This window comes from Poecilia mexicana, unplaced genomic scaffold (genome assembly GCF_051168715.1).
Source record: "Poecilia mexicana isolate PSO_F unplaced genomic scaffold, ASM5116871v1 scaffold_7, whole genome shotgun sequence".
Lineage (NCBI taxonomy): Eukaryota > Metazoa > Chordata > Actinopteri > Cyprinodontiformes > Poeciliidae > Poecilia > Poecilia mexicana.
Window position 1 is genome coordinate 12,170,017 of NW_028263376.1, and position 22,268 is coordinate 12,192,284.

Genomic DNA, 22,268 nt, shown 5'->3' on the forward strand with positions numbered 1-22,268 from the left:
GGAAATGCTGCGTCTGGGCATATGAATACACACAGGCGGAGGAGACAGTGGTCCGGGCGGGGGGTTGGGGTTGGGGTGGGAGAGGCAGGAGTTGGCACAGAAACAGAACAGCCTGTGTTGCAGCTTCACCACCTGGGCAGAGTCTTGGCACCACATCAGACGGCGCCCTGCCGTCCTGGCAAGGCAGCGCCGCCGCGGGGCCCGACGCCCGCCTCTCCACGCCCTTCCTCTGGCCCGGCTCAAAGCTGCCACAAAATAGCTCCCTCTCTCAAAGCCTGAGGGGAACTGCAGGTGAGCACATGTGCAGAGGATTTACTTCCATCCATCACACCCCACAACCGATTAAATCTTTTAATAATGATAATAAAAAATGACACAATCTGGGGGTTCCAGAACATTTTCTGGGTCAATAAACTTACATTATGATCTTATTTGTTCTGCACACATGAAGCGATACAAAATTTTAAAGTGGAAAGTCCAAAAACATGCAGTGAGCCTGAACGTTAACGAACTCGGAGGCTCAGTCTTCGTCAGACAGCTGCAGGTCTTCGACCACGTCTTCCTCTCCCTCCGCCAGTTTTATCAGAGCAGCAGAGGAGAGCGGCTGGGGAGCCGTGGAGGCTTCTTCATCCTCCTCATCGTCGTCATCGGCTGGAATATAAATTGAGACATGTCCTTTAAAATCTCAGCCCCGATACATAAAACCATCAATAACAGAAGACAGGAGCTACATGGTGTGAGTTTTTATTGTTCAGTATTGCATTAAGAATCATTTTAACTCCCTTTACAAACTGTATTTTATTATTTTAATGTAAAGGTCACCCAATCATCATTTCTCATCTCTGACTTAATCTATACAAGTTAATACTGTTATTTCTTTTTATTATTCTTTATTTTTATTTCATTAATCTGACTAACAAAAATTAAGACTTTTCTCTTTTCCCAAATTCATGTTCTTCACTACTCTGATGATAACTTTGCACGTTTTCTTCTGTTCTTGACCCACTAGATGAAACTAATTTGAAGATCAGATGGAGATAATCTCAGTAAGGATTATTCAGGAAACAAACTAACCAACCAGCCTCCTGGTTCCTCTATTAGCCACATTGTTTTAGCAGAGTTTTGATGTTTTTGGTTCTTTTGTAACCTCCCCAATGAGCAACTAAGGGTAATTTTGGTAGAGCAATACTCATCAGAGGCTCATTGTTTCATTATTTGTAGTTAGTGGCTTTTACTGTGGTTTCCTGGATTCTGAAAACCTTAAAAACAACCTTTTTCTGAATTTTCTATACATCAGAGCATGAGGCGTCACTTTTTGATGAGCTTCATGTCGTCAGACGGGTGTGTTTTAAGTTGTTTCAATAGATTTAGCAGTAATTATCTTCAGGCTGTGGTGAGTGAAATTTAAAGCTCACTGTCCAAAAATGGTGATTAACAACTATATTTAACAAAAGAAAACATTTATATTTCCACGTATGTTCAGGTTGATTTGAACCGCGTTGTTCCCCTCAAACATCATCCTCCTTTGGAAACCACAATTAGTGTTTTCTCAACTCTGTCCGATCAGAAAACATGCAAGTATGACAGATGAAAACTGCATGAATCTGTCCTTCCCGCTTATGTTTAATGCACAATGGCATGAATAAAATCTTAAATTACACGTAGAATTATTTTTGATTAAATGCAACAATATCCATGAGAATACAACAACATTCTAGTAATGTTTTTAACAAACTAAGATTCCTAGTTTTCCTAATTAAAAGGATTCAGGGATCACAAACTGATCCGTTTAGAATAATCCAACACAGGTTTGTCACAATCTAAGGTGATCCTAGTTGCAGAAAAAGCTGTGATGAGCATCTTTATTAGTCGACTGTCATCCCTAATCGGGTAATGAAACAACTGCTTCCTGTCTTACTTCAAAATAAAAGCATGTTTCAAAAACCCTACTCTCCACATCAATGCGGGAAAACAGCATTTAACCCTTACTTCACCTGACAGACATTTTGACGGCAGCTAATCAGATCTTCAGGAGACAGATTTCACTTTGCGAAAAATAAAAAATTGCATCTGCAGATCTTGTTGGACAACAAACGAAAACTGGCAACTAGCTCACAGAAACTATAATGTTTGTAACAGCAGTAAATGAAACTGCGAGATAATGCTGCGTCATTTCATTTCTGAGACTTTCTCCCACTGATGTATATCAAAGCTATGGCTGCAGTGGCTCACAAATGCTTCGCTAAATAGCCTGCTAGTATTGACACACCAATTAGCCACACGCTCATTCCCTTTAATCTATTATTTTAGCAAGTTAGCATTTTCCTAGAACTCCAGCTCTAATTGGTTAGAGTATAAATGAGGTTAACAGCAGCTCTTCAACTTGTAAAGACGAAGTGCGAGAAGCTTCTTAAATAGCTTTAATAGCAATACAAAGCAGTGAAACAGATTTATTCTACTTGACTTTTTCCTTAAAATCTTATTCAGTTTTAATGCTGAAAATGAAGCTCAGATTTATTTCTTATTTTATATAATTTCTGTATTTGATACATTTAAAAGACACACTTTCCTCACAAGGCCTGTACCTTAATCAGTATTTAAGATACAGGTTCCAAAAAATGAATTAAATTATTAAAAATCTTGAATTTTTGCTGATTATATTAGTATTAATGTGTACTTAAGTAAATTTATTTTAATTTGTGTCTAGTTCATTTCTAAAGATCAAACCCTCCTTGTGAAGAAGAATTTAAAAATAAACTCATGTTTCATTGCAGCATAATCCCAAACCTAGAGAGTGACCTTTAACTTAATTTCCATACATTAATTAAATTGGGAAAAGATTCATTTGCTAAGAAATCGTGTTTTGTAGGTGAAGATAATGTCGGAGCCGTTTCTGTTCTACTGTCACAAATCTGATTATGTGCAGTTTGTTCAAGAGTACTGAGAATTAGAAAACAAAAAAACACTCCAGGCAAAGTCCCTCATGCTCACTGTTGGGCATGGTGGACGATCAGTGATGCTGTGGGCCTGTTTTGCCTCCAAATGCCCGGGAATCATCTTTAGAGATACCGTTGAGGTTTTTAAATACCATAAGAACCTAAATAAAGATCTGGTAGAGTCACAGTGGAGTTTTCCAGTAAAATATTGATGCTAAATTGTCCAAATCAGCAGAGAAAAGTCTCAGTTGTGTCGTCTCGATGGGTTAAATGGGGAGCAGTAGGAAACAGTACGGTCAGTCGGAGGACCAGTAACTGTGCACATTTGCCTAAAATTAACAAAAACTGTTATTTTACACATTTAAACTTGAAAGCTTAATAAAATTACTGAAATTACCATCAAATACAAAAAAAAACTTTATTTTTTTCAACAATTATACTATAACTGACCTGAGTCTTCCTCCTCTGACCCTTCCTCATCGCTCCCGTCTGACAAGTCCTCATCTTCGTCTGATTCTTGGTTGCTCTTCTTACCTGCGAGGAAATAAGAGGCAGAGAAAAAAAAAAAACATCAAAGTGCGCTGATTTTTGTCTCGCGTTTCTTCCCTCAGATACTCCTAAAGCTTGCACCGCCGCACCGCTGACGTCTGAGGACTTTGGAGACGCGGATATGTGGGCCAGGTATCATAGGCAGCTGGAAGTGTCTATTTCCTCCTGAGATGGAGCTGAGAGTCGATTACAGGCGCCGCTGCCGCTGCTGCACAAACACCCATGACAGTTTACTACCGGCAATTTCAGACATCTCCTGCTCACGGCCTAAATATAGCAAATGAAGATAGCAGACAGGTTCCAGAGCTACAATCAGGACGGCAGTGTGTGTGTGTGTGTGTGAAGTTTGGAGTTCTTCTGAACTTGTCCTCAGAGGAGATTGTGTGTGTAGGTGTGTGTGTGTGTGTGTGTGTGTGTGTGTGTGTGTGTGTGTGTGTGTGTGTGTGTGTGTGTGTGTGTGTGTGTGTGTTGTCTTGCCAAAGGGACAGAGCGGGGTCCACGGGCTTTGAAGTTGGAGACGTGATGAGAGGCTGACGGCATGATGGAGAGAGAAGCAGCGCTGCTTCCTCTGCGTGGAGCTCCACACACACACACACACACACGCACACATACACACACACACACACGCAGAGAAATAAACAACGTCTACTGAAGCATCAGGTAGCACTCTGCTCCCGTCTGAATTAGAGACAACAAACGTGCGCTCACTCTTTGAGGCTCACACGCCGCACGCAGATTTCCGCAGCGCTGCCTCAGAGCTTTGCCCCCAGATGACCTGGATGACTTATAACCGCCACTGAATCATCAGTCCTCGCTCCTCTCCTCCCTCCCCTCCCCACCGCTTCTCGCCAGACCCGGCCTGGACGGCGGAGTGGCGGCCATGCGTTCAGAGGGAGCCGCCACCTCTGGCTGTTCCAGCAGGCTGCTTTGAATTAGAGCCCCCTCCCTGCTGGGATGCAAGCCTGTACTTCCTGTTTGGGGGGAATTTCAGCTCATGCGTGTGCGTGTGTGTGTGTGTGTGAGCTCGCCAGCAGCGGCCCATCCGTTTGTGGGGGCTCTCCCTACAATGAAGTCCAGATGCATTTCAAAAAAAAAAAAAAAAAAAACGGAGAGAAAAAATAAAAAAAGGAAAATTAAACCCTGCCACAGCCTCCTCTTTTCCTCCAGAGGGATTTTTCTGCTTGGAGCGCGTCCGAGCCCTATGCTAGGCTGTGGGAGAGAGGCTCCAGCTGCATGTGACCCGCCGACGACCCCGTGCGCTCAGATCGTACGGGGAGTTAAAAGGATGAGCCGGCTCCTGGTGGAGGGGCAGCGAAGCAAAGCGTCTGATAAAGCAGAGGTTTTAATTTCCACAGGAACAGCCTGGGAGGACGTGCTTAGTAAACGGCGACACACGTGATCCGGACCATGGAACCCAATCTCAAGGCAGAGCAATCAGAGGCAGCCGTCATCAACCTTTTAACTTTGCTTTCCAGCCTGGTGCGACAAAACACTGCCCCCTAGAGGCCGAGATCGGTACTCCACCCACGTCAGAGCAAGACATGGTGAGACTCGGACTGTATGGAGTTTTCAAAGTGGGACTTTTCTTACTTTTGATTTTCAGTCCTGTGTCGCTGTCGTCCGAGTCGCTGTCGGACTGGAACAGACCCTTGAATTCCTCCTTGTCCTCCGCCTTCCTCTCTTGGATCTTCCTGCGTTTGATCTCCGGCAGGTCCAGATCCTCCATCTTTTACAAGACAACACATAAAAGACGGCGGTGTTAACGATGATATTGCTTCCAGTAAAGAGGCTCCGCCATTCAGCGTGACTGGTTTATGATTAATGCACAAGAGCAATTGTTGTGGGTAACAGTGAGGTTGGTAGCAGAGACGAGCCAGAAGCCATTCATGAGGACTGAGGCTGATGTGGGCGGGGCTTTTAACAGGATAATTACCCTCTCTTTGCCAGAGATCTCCAGCTGGATCTCCTTCTCCCTCAGCTTCTTCCACTGGTTGTAGTATCTGGTGAGGGGAGTCCCCTCCTGCTGGGTCTGCTTCTCCCAGGCCGCCTGACACAGAGCACACACACGGCGGACATATTGAGGCGTGGATGGGCACCGACGGAAGAAAAACTACGCAGAGCCTCGCAGAAACTTTCTAAAGTTGTCAGCAGGTTCACTTAAGCCCTGAAATCCTCTTAAAATAGTTCGCCTTGAACTTTTTCGCATTTTTGTTTCTGTTCCCGCTTGAGTTTGATTCTTTGTAGAACCACTTTTCTCTTAAATTACAGCTAATTCTTTTAATTAGCTGTAATTTAAGATAGCATCCTGCCCATATTATGCTGTCAAAATAAGAATTGTTCTTTTTCCGCCACATCTGATATTTTACATGGAGGCCGGAGAAGAAGATTATTTCTAGTTTCATCTGCATGTTCTTCTAGATCCTGGATCTGAAGTCTTTAACATCCCATAAGACATTTTCCCCTCAGTCCGGTTGAATAAATCTTATTTAGAGCAGCAAATGACACATGAAAAATGATATCTTATAATTTTTCATTCATATTTACTGTGGAGACATTTGTTATTTTTTAAATAACTATTATTTTATTTCTGTTTTCAGGTTTTAAAATATTTGAGAAAAACTTTTTCATAGATTGCCGATTGGGTAGATTATGGTTTTAAAAAGCACAGTTTTAAACCTGAGGACAATAACAATAGATCTAAAAAAAATTTTTTACTGGTACTAGTTGTGTCATTTTGTTATGAAAACATATTTATTTTATGAAAAAAAAAAAAAACCCTGAAAATCTTAAAACCTGTTATTCAGTTCAGTCATTTTTTTGATAATGGGACAAAACACATTAATCAATATCATCATATAAATACATCAGATTATAGCCAAGTAGCTAATTTTAATCTCAGCTGAGATCGGAGACATTTCTATTTTCAAAACACGAGTTGGTTCTTAGTTCATGGTTTGTGCAAAACTATCATTTCACAGCACTGTCATATCGCTCCTCCCTAAATCAATCCTACTTACTAATGAGACTTTTAAAGACAGTTGAACACGGGATCTTATTTAGTCGTATTATAGTAAAGCTGAGCGATATGGACTTTTATCGCAGTATTTTGTGGTACTATTGAGACAATGGGAAAAGTGATGATAAGAACTAGTTATTACTTATTTTTTAGGTAACTGTATGGATGTAACTGCATGACGGCAATCGTAGCCCCACAAATACTGTTACTAAAAATCATCAATTGGAATTTTTTTGCGACAAGATAAGAAACTTATAACAATAAATGATAAAGATACGGTAAATCCCAACCCATATGGGGTAAAGCGAGTAAAAAATAAAAATGCATCCAGTTGTTTATATTTGCATAAAACTTGGAAAAACATTTTTCATTCCCTTTCCCCTCAACAATTACAGTGTACTTCGTGTTAATGGTGGTAAGTGGTGCGAATACATTTGCGAGGCACGGTCTGAGTTTTAAAAGCATCTTCACACCCCAGCAAAAACAGAAGACCGACTGCAGGGGGATGAAAGGAGAGATCTTCTCCATCTCTTAAAGGTCTACGTGGATGATATTGATTAGAACCAATCACATTATCCGACCGACAAACCCAATAGAGCGAGCAGACTGCAGTTTGGTTCAGCCTTAACACATTTACCACAATCTATGGCTATTAAACATGAGAGACACTGACATGCACTGGGTTTTCATACACAAACTAAACTATTTTCACAAAGCCCAGCGAGAACCCTGGATGGAAGCAGGGCATAATTAATTAGGCTCGCTCTCAGTTTGGGTGACATGTTGGTAAGCAGGGGGCCTGGCGCCCAGAGGGGGGCCGTGGCCTTTTCCACGGCGGCAGCAGCAGGGCTGTCCCCTCTCCTCCGCCTGTAGCGACACCTCCACTGCTGCCATGATGCCGGGGAGTCCACGCCATCGCGACAGCCTCCGCTGAGCTGAGATCCGAGGCGACAGGCGCTGGCACGGAGCCGTCCTGGTGCACGTACACACACACACACACACACACACTCTTCCCCACAAAGCCATCAGCGAGGAACATCCACTCTTTGTTGCAATTCTCCTAAATATCAATGTGGCATCAACTCGAAGCCAAGTCACATCAAAACATTCGTGTATGAATTGATTTGTAATATAAAGCCATAAAATGCACACAAACCAACTGATGCTCATTAATGCAGCCCTGCTGCTACCTTAAAAGCCTTTAAGAGCTTTGAAATGACCGCAGGATGATTTCTCAGTTTAAAAAGCAAAACTTTCCTCCATTAGCAGCCGTGCTGCTCCTGCACCTCCTTCCTAAACTACAGCACCACCCAGAGGAAAAATCTAACTTAACCATCTGTCTAAACCGGTTTAGACAATTGTTATATTCTGGTTTTACAAAACAGATTTAAATGCATCATTTTAGAGTACTTTAGTTTTATCAGTAACCACTACTACTAGATTTTGTTGCCAATTAAAGCCTTTCACCTGCCGATTGTTAGTGTTTTTATATTAAAAAAACAAAAACAAATTGTGTGTGGAAGTCTGTTGAAACATGAACACCTCTATAAATATAAAACCACAGAGCTACCGATGCAGGTCATATACGGCCAACAGCTCAGAGCCTTAACACAACAAACGTGGTAGGGAGATAATGAGGGACACTGATCAGACCATTAGATCTGCAGCAGCATTTCAACATACAGTAATGTAAGGCTCTGATGTGTGTCAGTCTGTGCGCCGTTTGAACCTCAAAAGTAACATGTGTCATAACCCAGCAGTTAGTTCAAAGTCCGTTAAACGTGACAAATGGTTAAACCGAGGTGGCAAGCGGCTGATGAGAGATGAACTACTGAGGCACGCCGCAGCAGAATATGCTGAAATTATAAAGCATGATTTTTATCAGAAGATCAAACCAAAAATGGCAAAACTCATTACAAATGCAGATTAATAAAAACTTGAGCTGTAAAGTGACTAGCATCACTCTGCATATATGTACCCAGCTGAGTTTTACAAGACGTGAAGAACTGAGGCTTCGTCTGCCTGAAACCAACGGCATTCAGTCATTTACACATCAGTCACTTTGGCTCAGACGTTCCTCACACTTCAGACACGACTATAAAAGTGACACCAATAACAGGTTTCTAGCAACATTTAACAATTAAAAGCCTCAAAGAAGGTCAAGTGTGAAAGAAGTTCACACCCTCAGCTTCCTGGGGATTACCTGAACCATAGCAGCAGGTACAAGTTAATTTGAGAAAAATAAAACTTGTACCACTGGCTGCCTGTGCATTTAGAGTTCATTTCAAGATTCTTTCATTTGTTTTTAAAAGTTTACATGAGCTTGACCCATTTTGCTTATCTGAACTCTCCAGCTCAGGTCAGCTCTGTACTGCACTTTGTCACAGCTATTGTTGTTTTAAAGTGAAGTAGGAGTAGCAGTATTTGAAGTTAGCATCCATTTCAGAGGTCAACGTTTACAACACTAAATAATTCCTCATAAAAACACTGCGCAGCCTCACAGATACACTGTATTTAGTTAAGCCAGTGGAGGGACCCTCAGCTGCTTCCTCCTAATTTAGCGGATCACGTTTTGGAAGCTGGCTGGCCGTCGCTGACGATTTCAGATAAAAACAATGAGGAAAACTGTAAAATGGAGGCGGGCTAATCGATCAGACAGCAAATAAGTTGCGTCAATCTTATTGATTTCTTTTTATTATCGATTTTGGCTGAGCAAACACAGCCAATAACAAGGAGGCGTGTCTGTGCTCGGTTCACACATTAAAGGGGCGGCCTGTGGGACCTTACAGTCGCATTTCAAAGCAACAACTACATGCAGGGCGTCCAGGCAGCGTCTGTGTGCTGCTCGACTGGAAGTGTGCAATCAATCAGGTGGAGTTTAGTGAGCAGTGAGCTGCTTGGCATGACGTCTCAGAGCAGAAATATCTGTGATCATGAAACGTCTCCACCACCTATAGAGTCATAGAAGGAAAAACGAGCTGCTCTAAAAAATACTTTTTGACCCGCAAAAAAACTGAAAAATTCGGATCCATAAAAAAAAAAATAGAAGCGAAACAATCATCTAGGAAGATCCGCCACCAAAAGGCCCAATTTAGAAAAATTTTAATTTTCATCATGTTGCTAAAATTTTTATTATTAAGAGGCATAATCTTTAAAAAGATTAACAGACGCCAAACTAACCTACTGCAAGGGCTGCCTGCTTATGGTAACATTTATTCTGATTAATAATGATTTAATTATTAAAAACTGATTAGTAAAAGAGATTAGAAAAAAAATGTCTTTGCTCACACGATAAATTCTCAGCGATACATTTTTTAACCTTCCCTTAAAATGACTGATATTTAAATGCATATCATGAACAAACAAAACAGTCTTGTGAAAATTAAGTGCAAACTTGAAAAGAAAACTGTTTACAAACTAAGTTTTACGTATACACTAAAAGAAGCACCTTAATGTTAACCACAACTAAACAAATTTGTTTACATTTTAGTGCAGCTACTGAAAGATCCTATTTATGCATCTCCATCCCGACTTATTTCACAAAATACAACAACTTGATGCACAAAAGTTCACAATATGAAAGACGTAAAAGTCAGAATACAGTAAAAAAAATAAAACCATACTAGCAAAGTGGCATATTAGAAGCTAATGTTAGTCATCTGAATGTGATTTGTTAAAATTATTTAGATTTGAAGAAGCAGTTGACCGTTAGCCAACATTAGCATGTTAGCTAGTGGTAGGCTGGTCGCTAAGAATAAGAACTGCTATTGACACAACAGCAGAATTAGTAATGCTTGTTCTGCACCAAAATAATTTAAAATATGACATTCGGATGGTCTGTCTGTGGATGCTTCAGCATTTTTCTAACCCAGTTTTAGTTTCTGCTACTTTTCTTTTTTCCAACACGCTTTTCAAAAACTTCTTATATTTCTGCTACTATGTGGGCAACTCTTCCAACAGGTGTCTCTGTTTCAGTTCTGCTGATTTTTTATTTTGCGTTCATCCTACGTGCTCCTACCACATGTGGTTTTTGTAAGAGTTTGGAGCCATAGTTGACTTTGGACAATGAATCAGAATCCTAAACACCGCCGTTGTTTGTGACCATTAGAGGAAACAACAATGACATGACTTGCTGGTATTTTCATGAAAAGAAATTTTTCCTACTTGAGCCTGATTTTTTTTTGGTTTGATAGATGATGCTGGCTCCACACATCCAAAAATATAGTCTAAAGCACATTATGCTCAATTGAATATGATATTTATAAATTATTGGGACTGAACTGGTCAAATTTCTTTCCCAAAATGCCTCACAACAACAGCAGAGGGTGACTGAGACATCAAACAAAATACATCATTGGATCAATTGTAGATATTCTTCTGAATGTGATGTTACCTCAGATAACATTTTATTTTCTACATGAATATGAAAACTGATGCAACTAATATCAACTTTCTAAAACGTGTTGCACTAAAATATTTTAGCATTTTCTATCTTAATTGTAAACCTGAAGCTTGTCTACCTTAGTTTAAAATTTTAAGCTCCACAAAACTTCAACTACTCCGGTACAAAATACAATTTTAAGAAACTAAATCCTCTTCCTCCTACACCTCCTGCTGTACTCACCACGGCGGCAGAATCAGCCACTCCGAAGGCGGCCTTCTGTCTCCGTCCTGTGATATAGCTGCTGTTTTCCTGTATCTTCTCCAGCAGCTGCCGCATCGGCTTGGAGTAATTGGCCACTTTGCATTCCTTCAGGAAAGCTTTCAGCTGCAGGGACATGGACGAGATGGATGAGGGAGGAAAAAAAACATGGAACCAGCAGAAGAGATGATCCTGTCTACTGATGAGCTGCATTCAGGCAGAGAGTTTGTGATTGTTTCCCCTGAGGGAAGCAGATTTAGCCGTCGAGAATCTTACATACAGAACAAAAACTGCTGTTGCGTTCTGCATCACTGCTTCTATGCTAAACTGAATGTGTTTAATTGTTGGCCTGTGGATTAGCGAGGTATAACTGTGCAGATAAATATCGGTTAAATGGGTTTCAGATCTTGATTACCTGAACAATAGTGGGCAGGGCGAGCTCAGGGAAGCCAATAGAGTAGGCCTGAGTGTGAAAGTATTCAAGCATCAAGTCGTACAGCTGGTCAATCAGCCCATCCTGAAATTACAGAGGAAAAGATATTATATTTGTGCGTAAAATTCAAAGTCTCAATGGCTTTGCAAGGGTTTTTCATAATTTACCGAGCAGCTTCTCTTAATGCAAATGAACATAGCTGGCAGTCAATCGTTTTTTTCATTAAATTCAAGCCTTTTACAAAACAAATCATGAAAGATAATATCTAGCAGTTCATAATATGCCATTATTGGCATACTGGTGTATAGATGATAAGCATTAGTGTGTATGCTAGTAAAACCATAGTGATAGTGAATGTTCGCAATCCAACATCTTTATATTTACTGACGTTAACTTTTAAGAGAATGTCAGTATTTTTAGCCAATAACAGCTAATTGCTATTAGAGCAGTAAATAGTTAATGCTAATCTTAATGTTAGCAGTTAGATAATAATAATCAATTTGAACATAGATTATATTTGCTATTGATAGTCATCGTGTTCATGTTAGAAGTTAAAGTTAGCCAATTACTCAGATGATCTGTCTGCCGTGACTTTAGCTTCTGATGTTTAAATCGCTTGTACTCTATTTCTTAAATCCTTTTTACATCTTGATGCTATGTAGAGAAATCTTCAATAAGTGTGATTATTCTTCAGCAGTTTTCTGCAACATTTTTAGACTCTGCCACTCAATGTGCTTTAATCATACCCTGACAAATCCAACATTTCTGCTACTTTTAACTTTTGAACAAATGTTTCTTCATCAGCTCAGCTCCTTCAGCACATCTGCTCACAATATTTAAGAACAACAGTAAATGTTCTACTTATTAAGACCTACTTATAAAAGTCATTTGTATTAGTATGGCATGACATTAAGATAGTAATACTAAGATTTTTAACCAGACAATCTAATGTGACTGCTACCCAGACATTTAATTTGTTTGAAGCCATAGATTGAGACATTGTAGTAATAAATTCATTGATTGCTACTGAGAGCAAAAAGCTTCAAAATAAGCAAACGCTAACACCTAAACATAAATCAATTTTCTTTAAATGGATTTTTCATTAGGAATGTAATTTCAGCAGTTATGTCTTCTAGTTTCGCATGCTAGAGACTTCTGTTTTTACTATTAAAAAGGTAAGCCACAGATTTTTCTACAAACCTCATACACAAAATACAGAAGAACAGGAAACAACCCGAATTAAAACAAGGACACTCACTTTCAAAAGTAGCAACTATAAACTGATCCAATGCTGTAAATTAGCATTACTTAATCACAGCGAAAGGCTGAAAAGATGAACAAAAACATTAATATGCGAGATTGTTTAGGTTACTCATTTTATACATTTGTGTTTATTATTTCCTCAAAACCCAAAGATTTTAGAAGACCTGCATACAATGTGTAATACAAATAAATTATTATTATTATTAGTCTTGTCATGGAAATACAATTAAGAAAAAGCCTTCCAGCCTGTGTGATCTAATGCGTTCTAAAGTTTTAGGCAGATCATTTCGGTTTGTTGTGAGTTTATGTGGCGGCAGCTAAGGTGACAGCAGTACAAACAGTCCTTGCGAGCGGAGAGCGCGGGGGATAATCTCAGAGAGCCGTGCCGCAATCCTCTTTGCTGCCGCGCTCAGCTTGGCAACCCGAGGACGGTTTTAGAGCCTTGACGAGGGGCTGTCAGCGTTGCCCTCAATCCCCTCCTGAACACACCCCGGGCTGTGTGAACTACTCCTCTGATCAGCTGTTTCTTCTCAGAAGCGGCCAGAAATAAACGCCCTCTCTCCTCTTACCTTGTAGGCCTTCTCCATTAGGTTGACTTTGTTCAGCTTGAGGATCACTGCAAAGTTGATCGGTTTCTTGCTCATTCGACCCGGTTTCTTGTTGAAATCAACTTGCTGGATGATCTAAAAACAGGAGGCATGATTACAAAACACATCTGCAGGGAGAAGAATGACGCCAGCACCAAGAGCAAACGTCAATTATGCTTCACAGTTTAATTTTATGTTTTAAATAGTTGATTCAGACTATGAATGAGAAGATAAGAGACGCGTTATAACCCATAACATTATCCAATCAAGAAATCCACAGGAAGTTCACGCAAATTTCATCCAATGGTCTACAACTGCCTTAAATCTGTCAGCATTACACTGATAATCTACTTTACTATAATGTAATGCAGGGACAAAACAAAAGATGTGTTAATTATTTAATTACTATGTGACAAACTTTCCAATAGGTAGTTTTAACGTGTCTAACAGAAAACTGATAAAACTCTATTCAGTCACCAACCACGCTTTAAGAAAGTCCATGTTTTCTAAACGGCAATGCAACTGTAAAGTATGGATGTTTCCCAAGTTGGGGAGGCTTAAAATGAAGTTCAAGTATATTTTTCACTTTATACCGTATAGTACGCTCTGTGCTCAAATAACTACAAGAGTCTGCATGCAGAGTGAATTGTGTGTTTGGGCTGCAATGTCACATCAGATCCTAGTGATCGCACGCTGACGTCTTAAAACGATTATGTGCAACTATGCAAATTCAAACATCATTAAATGATTTACATATCTATATTATTTATCTAGTTTTCAGTTATTTCATTCTTTAAAAAAATAAATGGTTAATTATAATCGATATACTTTCAGTGATAATATCGCAATTAAAATTCTCCTGAAGTTGGCCTGTGCCTTGATGCATAAATAGGGATAATCTTGTAATTCACTTTCCTGTTGGATTTAAACCTACAATGTTAGTCTAAGAACCTGCAACACAGTTTTCTCCTTAATGTGTTCTAGTCTTCAGAAAACATGAAGACTACTATTTATTATTCGTAGCTCAAACCTCAAAGAAAACTAGAAATCAGTGTCAACTTGGAAATGGCCGATTGGTACGTTTCGAATATTGCTGTATTGGTATGAAAATGAAAAGACGGAAAGTGTAATCTATACACTTTTTGAGTCCATCAGAGTGTGTGACACACACCAAACGCATTTCATTAGCTGTGTGTGGACTGCTATAACAATAACCAGGTGACATGGGTTACTCAAAAGCACCGGTGTTGCTTTTTTCTTAGTTTGCGAAAGTACATTGAAGCTAACGTGTGGGCTATTCGTCTACGAGCTTTAGCTTCCACATCTGCCCACAGTGTGCAAGTGAATTTCTGTTTTTTGAGAAACAAGCTATTTCTGACTCCCAGTAAGAGAATGTATGTGTGCGTGTGTGTGTGTGTGTGTGTGTGTGTGTGTGTGTGTGTGTGTGTGTGTGTGTGTGTGTGTGTGTGGTCGTTAATACTCTCTGCGTGCGCAGCAGTGCAACGCTCCTGGCCGGTGCAGTCTGTACAAACATAGGATGTGGTGGCGGTCTGCGGGGGAGCCAGGGGGAAGTGGGAAGGCATGGGCCAACCCTGGTGCGATTCTACACACACACACAGCTACAGAAGCAGGAAGCTCCAAATCATACACCCCCCTCGGAGATACGAGAACACACACAGGCACAGGGGCACGGGAGGAAAAGTGGGGGGGGGGGTGCTTGTGCTGCTCTAATTAAAACTGCAGCAGCACACCTCAGACTGCCTTTAACAAGAAGGGAACAGTGAGGGAGGAAAAAGAAAAAACAAAGAACAAAAAAAGAGAAACACAGGAAGTGTTGTGCGTCACAAATAAACACAGCTTGCTGCGGGGGGTTAGAAGGAGGGGCTTTTGAGAGTGCGTTGGAGGGGGCAATTGGGCCATAGGCAAAGAGGATGTGGTCTGCACAGCGCGTTAGGACCAGAGTGTGAACCACAACCGTGCCTGTGTCGCTTCGGTCAAACTGCTGAATGCACACAAACACGCATACGTAGAGCCAGCAGTGACCACTCCCTGGTGGGCCGAGCCTGTTGTTGTCGCCAGGGTGCTGCTCCCATCCAGAAGAACCGCAACAAAGACTCGCTGTGTGTGCAAACACTTCGCAAACTTTCAGACGCAAGGCGAACCAGCGCGTGTGAGCACGTGATTAACACCTGACCCAGAGAAAAAAAGCTGTCGGTTGGTGACCCCCGATTGGTCTGATAACAAAAGGTGCCTCGAGCGCAGCGCTGCTCCTCGACATGTTTCCTCCTGAGCTCCTTCGGTTGTAGCCGTTGAGACCAAGATGCACTTCACATGTCACTGATGTTTTTTCCACAGCCAACCACCGACGGAACATTTCATCACATCTACCTTTTCACTGTTTCCACTTGAGACAGAGACAAGCGACGCACTATTGTTGGTTGAAGATCATTTGCACCCTCTGAGGTGCTCGCACTGGGTTCTGATGGTGAAAACCTGATTTGACGGTGCTGGAAACAGACTTTCACTCTGAGGTTTGGGTGGTGACTTCTGGGTTTGGGGGGCTTACCTCGAGAAGAAAAGGCAGAACAGGCACAAAAGTGTTGGTGCTGCTAGAAAGCAAGGTAAGTGCTCTGCAGCAGTGCATCCTCAGAGGGTAATATCTGGACGTCGGAACCAGTCTGAAAGCAGAAAGAGCGGTCAGTGTCGCCACCTGCTGTTGGAAAAATGTGCAACAACAGGATGGATTCACCAGAATACTTAAATAATCAATAACTGATTTAGACATGTGGGTTGTAGTCCCTGTATTCGGAGAGCTGAAACATAAAATAAACAACTTCAATCTGCCTCATATCCATTTGTATCCCATTTCAAATGATATAAATCCCTCTGGGAAAGTCAAAACTTTGATGTTACTACTTTGCTAGTGCTGAAATTTTTCTTAAATCAGAAAAGTTTAAAAGTTTAAATATTTACATGCATACACGAGTTAATGCCAATGGGCATTTTGCATTCTAAATCTGATTTCTTCTTTATTCTCCTTTTAAGGAAGTCTAAAATTTTGATTTACCATTTGTAACTGAATTTACTCTCCATCAGAAAAACTAAAATTAAGTAGAACAAACGTGAATCTCAAGGTTTTTAAATCAGATCCAAGTTAAAGTAAGGACTACAAAGTTAGCTGGTCTAGTTAGTTTACTTAAATGTTTACAACACAATCCAAAAAAAGAAAAAAAGAAAAAGAAACTATATCCAGCAATGCATGCAAGCAATGTATTTTATTGAATAATTTCAAGTCCTCTCACTTCTGTTTTTTATGTCTTTTGTCTGTGTTTTAATGCTGTGCAACATTCATGCACAGAGTCCACACAAATATTTTTATTGCCTTCTGCTAGACACCACTTCAGGAAATAAGCAGAAAGGATGCCACCTGAAGCAACACATTCTAATAATGGACTTTAACCAGGAAAAATAGAAATGACTTGCTGGCAAACGCCACCTGGTGTTGAAAAGTGAAACTTCAGATGAGGGATGTTGTAAATTTGTTTTAGTTTGTAATTCTGGGAAAACTTGCTTTTTATTTTTTAACTGAAGGATATATAACTTTAAAAAACAAAAAAAACAATGCTTGGTGTTTTTATTAGGCATAGTTTCCATAACAGCAACCACTTTAATCCAGTGTTTTCCAGACTCAGATAACCAGTGAGGCATGCTTTAATTCACACTGAATCAAAATCTTTGGAAAAGTTTAAGTTACAAGAAAACAAACTCTAATAAACCCTACTAACCAAATATGGTTTATTTTAGTTGCCCGTGTTTTTACAGGGTTGTTCTCTGTAAAAACTATGTATTATATCGTCTTATCAAAAATGTAATGTGGCAAAACCTGTGCAGAGCCACAAACTCAGAATGTGTCAAAGTGCTTTGTGTGTATACTAAGTTCTCACTTAGTTTTGAAAAATTTACCATTTTTCACAAATTGTATCTCTAAAATGATAAAACGTCTTCACAGAGTATTCTGAAGCTCTTCAGAATGTTAATGGTAAACTTATAAAATATTGATATTATGAGAGATGATTAAAGAATTAACAATTAACATGACAACTGGTTAAAAACTGACCATTACTCAGAACAATTACATTCTGAGCAAAACTGAAAGTAAAATTATTCATACAAAGTGACATAAGGATACAGCAGTTAACATTTCATTGCATAGTAAACATTACAATTACAGTGATTCCTTTGATTATAATTTTTTGGATTACCCACCCACATGTACTCAAAGCTGAATACTCACTTGATGGTGCCAAGTATGACTTGGCAGAGAGGGTAGATGAGCGGCTGGAGAACGTCACTGGGATACAAGGTGCTGAGGACCCGACACCACAGATACAGACAGTGAATAAACTGCCAGTTATACACCGCCTGATGGGTCTCCTAACAAAATAAAATAAAATAAATACAACCAATGCCACACCTGTACACAGAAAAGATTTGTGCTCTTTTTTTGTTACTGTATTTACTGTTGGATATATTTATTCTTAAGAGATGCACTAAGAAAAGGGCTGGCTGAAATTTTGTTTGTTCTTTACTTGCCTGTCAGAAACTAAAAATCAGATAATTCCCCAATCAGTGAATGCAATACTTAAAGACTACAATGACAACAATCTTCGGTGTGGACGGTATCACTGAGTGCTGGAGAAGATCAAAAGGTCTAACAAAATATTTAAAAGAAAACTATTTTGTGTGCAGGCATGCAGGTTGTTCATTCAGTCTACCATCTTAAAATATGAAGATAAACAGGGTGACTGGATGATGGTAGGGGAAGAGCAGAGGAACATATTTAGTGTTCACTAAATAATTACTAATAAAAGATTATGAAAACAGTTTTGAGCTTTATTCGTTGTATTTTTCTCCTGATCAACTCCTTTTTGCTCCCTTGTCACATAAGATTTCAGATAAAACCTGTTTTAATATCACTTAAATGTTTTAAAACGATATTTTATCAACAAAACCTAGTCTGGTAGGAAAATATAAACAGCTATGAATGTCTTTTACAATATATTTAGCAAAATACGGTTAGAAATATATTGGATCTTATAATACTTGTAGAAACAAGCAAACAGATAAAGCTGCACCTCCAAGATCGCAACAATTACAAAAACAAACGGTGAAAATGATCAGAAACAGTTAAAAGTAATGCGACGTCTTTCACAAATGTTTCAAATAAAACTTTATTTCTTTGAGAAAGTGGGGCTTGAACCAACCAACCTTCTTCTTCATGGTCATGGCGTTCCTGAGGTGAATGGCCAGCTGTCGGATGTAGATGAAGGCCTGCTGATAGGAGACGTGAGTGTCCAAGGCGTACATCTCTGTCAGAGTTCGTTGCATGAAGTTAATCATGGGGAGCGCATTGGGAGATGTGAACTTGCAGTTTTGCACATAGGAAATGTACATTTGCTGCAAAGAGGAAGAAAACTAACATGAGAAGACGTTTCTGTAGAAAACGACCCAAAACTCAAACCTGGCAAGATGGGAAATATGGATTTATTGGTAGAACAAAGCTTGAGCCAACTTCTGTGGTTACCTTTAAAATTATATTAAGATACGCCTCCTGTTTGTGTCTGCAGATCTTGTTGAGGGCCAGAAAGGAAAGAACCCGACCCGTTTCCTCCCCTGTGCTCCACTGCTTTAGAAGTTGCTGTAGACCAAACGCAACGGGTTAAAAACTGACCATGAGCATCTCTTTACTGCAACGAATCCGAGCTAAAGCTCAACCTTCAACAGATGCCGACACTGTTTGGGCAGACACAGGTAATACGGTACGAGCTGGTTGACGTGCTTCAGGACAGCAGTGATGACGGTGGTTTCTGTCAGGCAGGATAACAGCTGCAGACGGAGGAGTGGGAAAGAAAACCAACAATTAGCGGGATGATGTGAAATGTATTCTCAGTTTTACTCTGCATTGAACCACATCGGCCAAACCTGAACTACTCCACCCAGATACATCTTGATGTCATTCAGATTCCTCTGCCATCTTGGACTAGATGAAGGAAGCACCAATCTGAAAACAAAACACAAATCAATGCAGCCTTTGTAAAGCTGAACAATAAGAAGAGAGATCTGCAGATGTTTGGGTAACTTTATACTTGTTCTGATCTTTGTTGGGCTTCACGTTGAGCAGCTTCTGCAGGGCCAGGTGAATCTCTCTGATACAGAGCAGGATCAACGCATTGAACACTGCAGAGATGAAAGAAGGAAATGTCAGATATTTGCATGGACTGAAGCGTGTCAAACTTGGCATTATTTTATGTCAGCAAAACAAAATGTAAGTTGTCTAATTTCATGGTACTTTCCTAGACATCCTAACCACTTAACCCTTCAAACGAGAGCCACATTCACCCAGGTCCACTTGCTAACCTGCACACATTCAGACGCCGAGTCGCAGATCAGTAGGCAACTTGGGATCAACATGTGACAGGGGAAAACTGGAATCAAACTCACAACTGTCCAACTGCAAATCAAATCACAACCCTGTATGTTCCTTATTCATATGTTTGTTATGCTAAAGGAAACTGCATCCACCTGCACGCACGAGGGTAGTTTATCAGTACTATTCCTAAAGATGGTGTTATAACATGTGAGCAGGCTCTGGTCCGTTCTTTTCTTGAATTTGTAAAGTGTAAGCAAAGGTAAAGTCACTCCTGTTGGATTCTGAACATCATCTTTAACGAGTTTGATCATACCAAGAAAGTCAGCATGAGCGATACTTTTTTGCCTCAGAGCTGCATGGAATCCCAGTGGTGCAAGTTGTCACCACTCTCTAGAAAAACAGCCATCTTTTAAAATGTTACTATTTGTAATTTTCTCATATGATAATATAAGAAGCCACAACAAATTATGCAGAACAGAAATGCTGTGAACAGAAACCAACATGGTTTCATATGTGGAGATAAAATCCCTCTGTCGTTACAAGCACAGGCTGCATTTGTTAGGCGACGACCTACCTGAACTGTCAGCCACCTTGTAGCGACACTGACCGACTCCTTCCCCCTTCGTCGTGGCAACGGCAGCCTTAAAGGCCTGTGTGACCTCTCTGAAGAGGCGAGGAGTGGGATCTTTCCTCAAAGCAGCTCTCCACTCTTCAATCATTTTGTCTGTGACTTTGATGGACTCCACTGCCTTTTTGATCTTCTTCGAAGCTGTGTGTTCTTCCTCATCCTCCTCCTCAGAGATAGCTTCCTACATGGAAAACATGAAAGTCTCAGCATCTTTCATTTCACACGATTCTTACAGATACGCACAAACCACAGGCCGGCTTACCTCCAGTTCAGCCGGTAGTTTGTGGTACTTATTTCTATCTTCCTCCTCTTCGGAGCTGTCCGTGTCATCAAAATTGAGCAGCGATTGGTCGTTTTCCTCCAGAAACTTGTAGAACTCCGGGTCTTTGTTCTTTAACCGGGACAGCTGCTCCTTATGCTCAGAGGCTTTACCCTTCTTTTCATTTCTACATGATACAGAAACAGATCTACATTGAAGAGGTTTGTTCATATCAATGATGTGCAGCACCATGAGAAAGTATTGATATCCCTTGGACCTTTTTACATTTTGTCATAATACAATATTGTGGTGTCATCTGACCAAAGCATCTTCTGTGTTGTCTATGATTGCAGTCAGCTGCTAATGTAACTTCTACAGTTTTTGTTTGAAAATGGCTAAGAGTTGTCCTATGAATATATTCTTATTCTGTTTATCAATTAATGAACTCCTGAAGACACCAGGGTTGGATTTTATGTAGTAATATCAGAGTAAAGCGGGTCGTAAATGAAGTCTGCAAATGTAGTTATAAAACGTTTGCAGAATTCATTTGTAATCATTTTAAAATCATTATTACTTTTCCTTCCATGTACACAACAATAAAACATGGATACAATAAAACAGACTAATATTTGTGTTTACAACAATACTCACGTCGGAGGCTCTGCTTTCTTCTTTTTCTTCTGTTTTGGAGTCTCTTCTTCAGATTCATCTTCGTCTGGAGAATCGAATCCTGAGACCAGGAATTCGTCCACACTGAGGTCTTCTAATTTCCTGTAGTAGATTAAAATTAATAAACTAAAGTCAGAAACTCTCACACGTGCGTGAACAAGCCGTGCAGTGTAAAGCAACGAGAAATATGTTAGGAAGTTTGGATGTCTATTTGATAATTAGCCCAAAGTATGTGTTAAAACTGTCGTAAAGTACATCAGATATAAAGTGTGCTAGCATGCCCGCCTTAAGCTAACAGCGTGGATGGCTAAAATAGAATCAAACTGCATTAAACTCGTTCTAATAAACTTCCCAGTGATTTAAAACTATTTAACCTTTAAAGTACAACCGGAGCCGAAAGATGAACAGTTCAATTTACGAGTCAAAATAAATAAACCTCTAACAAACCTTTTCTGTTTCGCTGCCATGCTGGATTAAACAACGTGACGCCGGTGTGACGCAGAACTGCAGTACCCATAATCCTCCTGTGCTCAGGGAATGGAAGCGCTCCCTAACATTGAGCCGCTAGACGAATTGGATAGAAGTGGGCACGAAGCGGAGCTGAGTGACTTTTCCTCTTGAAAGGATGTTAAAAGCATTTTCGGTTGTGGGAGGGGAATTATTCCGGCCTGGATGTGGTGCAACATTTACACTATTTGCCAAAACAAACAATGGCTTTCCTATTTTTTGTTGTATTGAAATCTATCTGATATTAGACAAATAATAATAATAATTCTCCAACTCAGTCTACAGACTGATTGGGGAAGCAGTTAACAGTCGATGGAGGGGACATGCTATACATGCAACTGCCTAGTAT

The 22,268-nt window shown here is 40.3% G+C and overlaps 1 protein-coding gene across 1 annotated transcript; it reads right to left on the reverse strand.

Annotated features, from left to right (window-relative positions):
- Positions 1 to 337: 337 nt before the first annotated feature.
- On the reverse strand, positions 338 to 21,989 carry noc2l (NOC2-like nucleolar associated transcriptional repressor). Its single transcript, XM_014985851.2, has 18 exons — positions 21,860 to 21,989; positions 21,395 to 21,514; positions 20,747 to 20,930; positions 20,431 to 20,665; positions 19,573 to 19,663; positions 19,409 to 19,487; positions 19,202 to 19,312; positions 19,011 to 19,124; positions 18,695 to 18,883; positions 17,721 to 17,860; positions 15,993 to 16,104; positions 13,409 to 13,522; positions 11,559 to 11,660; positions 11,126 to 11,269; positions 5,419 to 5,532; positions 5,076 to 5,211; positions 3,387 to 3,470; positions 338 to 651 (listed from the first exon to the last, which is right to left on the reverse strand). The coding sequence occupies exons 1-18, from the start codon at positions 21,877 to 21,879 to the stop codon at positions 521 to 523; spliced, it is 2,220 nt and encodes a 739-aa protein (XP_014841337.2). The 5' UTR covers positions 21,880 to 21,989; the 3' UTR covers positions 338 to 520.
- Positions 21,990 to 22,268: the final 279 nt, after the last annotated feature.

What these genes read in the sequence shown, in the direction of transcription:
- noc2l (XM_014985851.2), bottom strand. Translation starts at nt 21,879, where the DNA reads ATGGCAGCGAAACAGAAAAG. An exon ending in CAAGGTGGCTGACAGTTCAG is followed by an intron (nt 19,664 to 20,430) that starts GTAGGTCGTCGC and finishes TCATCTCTGCAG; the next exon opens with TGTTCAATGCGTTGATCCTG. An exon ending in GTCAGAGGAGGAAGACTCAG is followed by an intron (nt 652 to 3,386) that starts GTCAGTTATAGT and finishes TTTATATTCCAG; the next exon opens with CCGATGACGACGATGAGGAG.